Below are 7,500 nucleotides of genomic sequence, written 5' to 3'. Positions count from 1 at the left end.
CCCTATTCATAAAGGAGGTAGCAGAGCGGAGGCCAAGAACTACAGACCTATCTCTCTGACCTCACACATCAGCAAGGTCATGGAACGAATAGTCAGAAGGAAACTAATCACCTTCCTTGAAGAAAATGACTTGCTACCTGACACCCAACATGGTTTCCGACCAGGAAGAAGCTGCTTAACTCAGCTCCTACAACACTATGACTGGGTGCTGAAACGACTGCTCAACCACTCAAATGTGGAAGTCATATATCTCGACTCTGCAAAGGCCTTTGATAAAGTCGATCATGGAATGATATGTCACAAACTGCGTGATCTTGGCATAGTTGGAAAACTGGGAGAATGGCTTCATGACTTTCTGAAGGATAGAAGTCAGGAGGTAGTAGCCAATAGGGCCACTTCCATTAACACGCAAATAGTGAGGGGTGTTCAGCAGGGCACTGTTTTGGGACCACTACTGTTCATAATGGCCCTCTCAGACATGCCCTCAGCCACACAGAGAGCCACGATCACAAGTTATGCAGATGATACAAAAGTTTCACAGGCAATACAGAACCCTGAAGACACTAAACACCTGCAATGTGAGCTGGACAAAATATACAAGTGGGCTGAAAAGAATAGCATGCAATTCAATGCTGAAAAGTTTCAAGCTTTATGCTATCAGCATGCAAAACTAAATGCAATACCCAATGAATACACTGGACCCGGAGGGATTGCAATCCCAGAGGCACAATCAGTGCGTGACCTGGGTATTTACATGAGTGATGACGCAACCTTTCATGTACATGTTGCTAAATTGGCAATGAAATGTAGACGACTGGCCGGATGGATTCTTAGAACCTTTAGAACAAGAGAACAAGAAACCATGATGGTCCTCTGGAGGACACTTGTCCTAAGCCACTTTGACTATTGCTCTCAGCTATGGTCACCATCCAGTGTCAAGTTGATCACAGAACTTGAGGCGATCCAACGAAGCTATACGAAGAAGATAGCCTCTGTGCAGCATATAAGCTACTGGGAAAGACTCAAGAGATTAAAACTCTATTCCTTGGAGCATAGGCGAGAAAGATATGCCATAATATATATCTGGAAGATCCTAGAAGGACTTGTCCCAAACTTTGGCATCGAGAGTTACACAGAACTGGGCGCCACTGCGTGGTGCCAAGGACACCAAATTTGCCATCAAGATGTAGGACAAGATACTGTGATAGCCTGGGCTTCAGAGGCCCACAGCTCTTCAATATCCTCCCGAAGAACCTGAGGGACCTGCATGGGGTGGATGCGGATGTCTTTAAAGTAGGACTGGATCTCTTCCTGTCAGGTGTCCCGGATGAACCAACTTCACGGCAGGAGGTGCAGATGAGGGCAGCTGCATCGAACTCTCTCATGCACCAAATGGCAGTTGCTAAAAAGCATTCGTGAAGTAAAATCATGTGGCAACACCAAATGGTGGTGCCCCAGCATGGCCACAGCTTGTGAGCTGAAACTAGATAAAATAAAAATAAATATGTATATACATATATATATATATATATATATATATATATATATATATAATATATATATATATATATATATATATATATATATTATATATATATATATATATATATATATATATACATATATATATACATATATATACAAATATATATACATATATATATACATACATACATACATATATATATATACATATATATATATATATATATATATATATATATACATATACATATATATATACGTATATATGTATATATATATATACATATATACATGTATATATACATATATATATATATATATATATACATATATATACATATATATGTATATATACATATATATATAAATATACATATATACATATATACAAATTCAGCCGATGTCGACTTTGCCTTTTATCCTTTCGGGGTCGATAAATTAAGTACCAGTTACGCATTGGGGTCGATGTAATCGACTTAATCTGTTTGTCTGTCCTTGTTTGTCTCCTCTGTGTTTGGCCCCTTGTGGGTAGTAAAGAAATATATATATATATATATATATATATATATATATATAAAATATCAATTAGAGACAAAACCACTATTATGCTATTCACACAATGATAGACATAAACCAAATCATAGATAACAAATAAAATATATTTTTATAAAGCATATAACTAGATCACAAGAAGTATAAAAATGAATAATCAATATATAATATGTATAGTTATTAATATATCATTGTTTGAATTGCATAATAGTGGTTTTGTCTCTAAGATATATATATATATATATATATATACTTATATATATATACTTATATATATGTGACACACTCACACACACACACACACACACACACCACACACACACACACACACACACACACACACACATATATATATATATATATATATATATGTGTGTGTGTATATATACCTGCATGCGAACTGGCGCAATCGGTAGCACGTCTGACAAAATGTCAAGCGACATTTTTTCGCCTCTTTACGTTCTGAGTTCAATCCCTTCGAGGTTGGTGAATTAAAGTACCAGTCAAATACTATAATCGACTTGTCTCCTCTCCTCAAGACTGCTGGTCTTCACTCCTACAACTAGCAGACTGGCTTCCTGTACAGGGGAATGTTGTGATCTCGGTGACATGCGCCATGCTGTCTAATGGCATAAACGGTCGTATCGAAATAAACATTGTCACTTTATCTAATCATGTTCCATGTTTAAATCACGTTGACTTCACTTTCACTTTCCATTCTTCTGGGGTGGGTAAAATGAAAACTAGTCAACTGCCTCTAGCCCTCCTTTAAAGTTTGATATGTTATATTGCTTTTGTTTCATTGTAAGTTCTCAAAGTAAATATTTATACTGATATCTTCTATTACATTATTATTTTATTTCTAAATATTTACATTCAAACTTTACATATGTTATATTGGTATTGTGCCAATATAAAGAATGAATGTTTTCAGTTATACTAAACAGCACAAGAGCTGAGGATTGGCAGAATCGTTAGTGTTGGACAAAATGACTTGTATTTCTTCTGGCTCTTTACGTTCAAACTCAAAGTCCTGCTGAGCTCAGCTTTGCATTTGATCGGTTTCTTTTCATCATGTAAGGGTTGATAAAATAAAGAACCTTTGGAGTTCCGGAGACAATTCAATCGATTAACCTCTCTCTACTCCAAATTTTAGGCCTTATGCTTAAGTTAGAAGCGCCAGAGCATCGGATTAAATGATACATTGTCTTTATTTCTATACAAATTAGTTCTGAGTTCGAATTTCGTCGAGATCTAGTTTGCTTTGAAATCCATCGGGATAGATTAGAATAAGCTTCGATTAGAATAATGAATTAGAATAAATGATTACTTTTCCTCATCAGCAATAATTATCTTATATACTTGGATAATTTCTCAATATTTAGTTTCTTTACACACAACCATTAAATGGTGAGCCATTACGTATTCACAGCGACTCAGATTCATAGAGAGGGGAGGACGGATGTTTGTGATGTAGACAAGTCAGGGTGAAGGTACCAGCAAGTCAGGGTGTCATGAGCTTAGGGGCATCACATCTTGTGTTTAGGATTTTCGAAATAAAAGAGAACAAATAGTATGAAAAATTTCCTACATTTACGTTGGCGCAGTATGATCGAATGGTTCATTTCGCAACCACAAGGTCTCGGATTTGATTCCGCCAATTAGAATCTTCTATAGCCTCAGGCCAAAGTGAAAGAAACTGGGTAGACGGAAACTGTGTAGAAACCTGTCGGGTGGATTGTTTCTATTCAAAAGGAATAGATTTGTCACCCGCTGCGTCACGTTGAATCCATCGCGGTTCATGTGTCAAAATAATCCCTAGCCACTTACATATTATTCAGGAGCAGGTAATTCCGTTGATCGAACAACAGAATCTTCGTCGTCGAACGGCAGAGGCTTGTGAAGATCTATCTATCTATCTATCTATCTATCTATCTATCTATCTATCTATCTATCTATCTATCTATCTATCTATCTATCTATCTATCTATCTATCTATCTATCTATCTATCTGTCTGTCTGTCTGTCTGTCTGTCTGTCTGTCTGTCTGTCCGCCTGCCTGTCTGTCAGTCCGTCTAAAAGAAAGAATTGAAGGGTGTCGATACTGAGCTTGTTCGAAGTACTAGCAACCATTAGGATCGCCCCTATTTTCGCCAGGAATTCGCTCATCCGGGACTATAGTAGAAGACACTTGTTCAAGATGCAGTACACAGTAGCACTGAACCCCAAACCGCGTGGTTGCGAAGCGAAATTTTAACCACACAGTTATGTCTGTGCCTATGTCATATTTATTCTCGAAATTCGGACTCAATATATTTTAATTATATTACAAATGTTTTGTGATTTTCATCTGTTTTGTAAGATAAACTTAAGAATTCTGTCTAGGATGCTTGTTACTTACCGTTTGGATTTTGCTTTTTTACCCGAACGAAACAACTGCCATAGCAAGCTTCAGAATTGGTGAGATACGGAGCCGTAATACTTTGTGGCGGACAATAACTTTTTGATGTCTGCTGTTCGCCGCTGTAACACACATAGCATCTTTTACCCAGTCCTGGAATATATAGATAATGGTATAATTAAGTAAAGGCTAATACATTTAATGCTGTGAACTCAACTAGAAAGAAAAAAATGTGGCGAAAAAGAAAAACAGAACAGAATAAAACATATCTACAGCATTAGTCAATGAGTATATATTAGTATTATTTCGGTGAGTATATCTTATCCTTCGCTTGTTTCAGTCATTGATTGCAGCCATGCAGCCACTGACTTGAAGGATTTAGTCAAACAAATCGACTTCAGTACTTATTCTTTTAAAAGTCTGGTACTTACTTTTTGAGTTCATAAACAAACCAACACCAGTTGTCAAGCGCTGTATGGTGGTGGTGGTGTGATAAACATACGTACACACATATAAAACAAGCTTCCACGCAGTTTCCATTTGCCAAATTCATTCACAAAACGTTGGTCGGCGCGGGTCTGTAATAGACGACACTTGCTTAAGATGCCACGTTATGGGACTGAACCCGAAATCACGCGGTTGCAAATCGAACTTCTTAACCACATAGTCATGCCTGTATCGGTATCGGAGACTCTGAAGTCACCCATTATTACTATAACTTCATTAGCGAAGCATGTCAGTATACTTACTGAAGTAGTGATGAGAATCACTAAGGAACTAGTTGGCATGCAAAAATAGACTTTATATCAGAGAATAATATATATACATACCCCCACACAAATACATGCACATATAAGAGCGTTACGGCTTGCTCCAAGCATTGTTCCTTCCCTCTTTTTAATAGTTTCAGTCATAGGTCATACTAGGACATCATCCTTCACAAGCCTGCTTGATCATAATTGACATGGAGCTTATCATTAACATTAACAACAACTGTCACCATAAAAAGAACTAAACTTGAAATACCCTACTACTCGATTACGACATCTTTTGGTCCTTTGGAGGAAACGCCACCTCATCAATGTACAATATTTCTTGTTGTTTTCTTTTGATATATTAATCTCTAAATGTGTGTTATAAAATGATTCATTTAGATCAGTGTAGAACTGATGCCACTCGCAAGGGTAAGCACTTCTGAGTTGACTTCATTATTTCTAAAAGGTTTATCGTTACAGAAAAATAAGCGAACCGCTATGTTTTACCGCCATTCCTTTTTTTTTTTTAGAAAAGGTCAAAATAAATCTTTATCTAGACGCTTCTTTCTTCTTGGGTGGTTTAAATTTACCATGGGCAACTAATATTGGTATTTATGCACGAATTTGAAGAAAAGAAACGAAAACACATTAAAAAAGTGTGTGTTAGTTAAACAAAGTATTTCGCTTGTATGTAGTATGTCCTTGGAAGCTTGTTTTATCGAGCAAATCGTTTATTCCTGCAATGTCTTCAAGTTTAGTGAAGAAAATAAAGAAAAAGATGAGCAATGATAAAGGTTAGCCGCGGTCATTCTCACTAGAAAGCACACACAGCATTGTTTGACATCTACTGAAGTACTGGGGAATTCGAACAGTTAAACAAACCCATGTAAATAGATGTCCTGGGTGTGGAGTTGATTATATTTGTAGGCTGACGCTCTGAGGTTGATAGATAGATAAACAGATAGATACATAGCTATAAGAAGGGTGATAGAGATAAATAGAGACGAAAAAGTGTTGGTAGTGAGATAGGTAAATAAATTAGGAAAGTTAGAGAGTATGTGAGTATAGGTGTATGTGCGTGTGCATGTGCATATGTGTGTGTGTGTGTTTGTGTGTTTGAATTTCTGTGTGTATGTATATCGCAGGAATAAAAATGAGGGCTATGGTTGTGGTGTTGTGAAAATGAGGTTTGAACAGTCTACCCTCCCCGCCAATGTAGTATTTTTTCTTTTGTGGGGTGGGGGTGTGTCACTTTGCAAGTTAAGTTATAGAAGCATGATGAAACGACATTTAAGAAAAGTGTAACTAACTCGATTCTTCCATTTCATTGGCTACCTTACTTATTACACCCCAGAGAACAGAGACACACCTATAACTGATTAAAATGTTTAGGCAGATAATAAATAACCTTGTAATTCTTTCTCTGCTGCTTTCATTTTCTCTCCCCCTTCACTATCTTCCCTTAACTTGCTTGCTTATTTATTTCAATAACAGGGGACTGTGTTCCATAACCGGGCCAATGAGATGTTCTCTTTATGTACTTCAGATCTTTTCTAAGTATTTTCAAATTGAATATATTTGTGGTCCATTGCGCAGTTGATGACATTTATTGTTTTGTGTCAGATTTACTTTCATAAGCATTGCCGGTAATAGAAATGGAGAAGTGGAGATATTTTTATGTGTGTACAACATGGGCAAATGTAAATAAATTAACAAAATGTGGGCTATGATCCCTGTATCATAGTGTAAACTTTTACCCTATCAGCTGTGAGTTCAAGCTCTGCCAGGATGATTCTGTTTTTCGTCTATCCAAGTTTATTAAATAACATAATTGGGATATTTGTACGATTACACTCCTCCTTTTTTATAATAGACTCCGGCCATGCTGAGGCACCGCGTTGAAGAAATTTTAGTCAAGTCACTTGACCTCAGTTCAAATGTTCCCCCTTCTTTTGCAGAACACATGCCAACACCGGCGATAGGACACGCGCGCGCGCGCACATACACATACACAACAAACCACACACACACACACCTCATTTCTACAGCTGAGTTAACTGGAGCAAGGTGAAATAAAGTGTCTTGCTCAAGAACACAACACACAGCCCGGTCCGGGAATCGAACTCACAACCTCACGATCGTAAGCTCTACGCTCTAAGCACTAAGCCATGCGCCTCCACACACACACACATCCATATACACACAAGGGTCTACCAGATCCACTCGCAAGGCTTTGGTTGGCTCAAGGTGCCACGCAATGGTACTGAACCCGGAAGCAAGTTTCTCACCACACAGCTACGCCTGTAT

At 37.5% G+C, this 7,500-nt stretch overlaps 1 protein-coding gene across 1 annotated transcript in view; it reads right to left on the bottom strand.

Moving 5' to 3' along the window:
* The window catches only part of LOC118762295, a 20,182-nt gene that overhangs the window by 9,356 nt on the left and 3,326 nt on the right, over positions 1 to 7,500 (bottom strand). The window contains exon 2 of the mRNA XM_036500794.1: positions 4,439 to 4,591. Coding sequence (XP_036356687.1) covers positions 4,439 to 4,591 — 153 coding nt within the window. The remainder of the gene's footprint in view (positions 1 to 4,438; positions 4,592 to 7,500) is intronic.

Source organism: Octopus sinensis, linkage group LG2 (genome assembly GCF_006345805.1).
Source record: "Octopus sinensis linkage group LG2, ASM634580v1, whole genome shotgun sequence".
Taxonomy (NCBI): domain Eukaryota; kingdom Metazoa; phylum Mollusca; class Cephalopoda; order Octopoda; family Octopodidae; genus Octopus; species Octopus sinensis.
The sequence above is the reverse complement of the archived record's forward strand: the minus strand, read 5'-3'. Positions and strand labels throughout refer to the sequence as shown.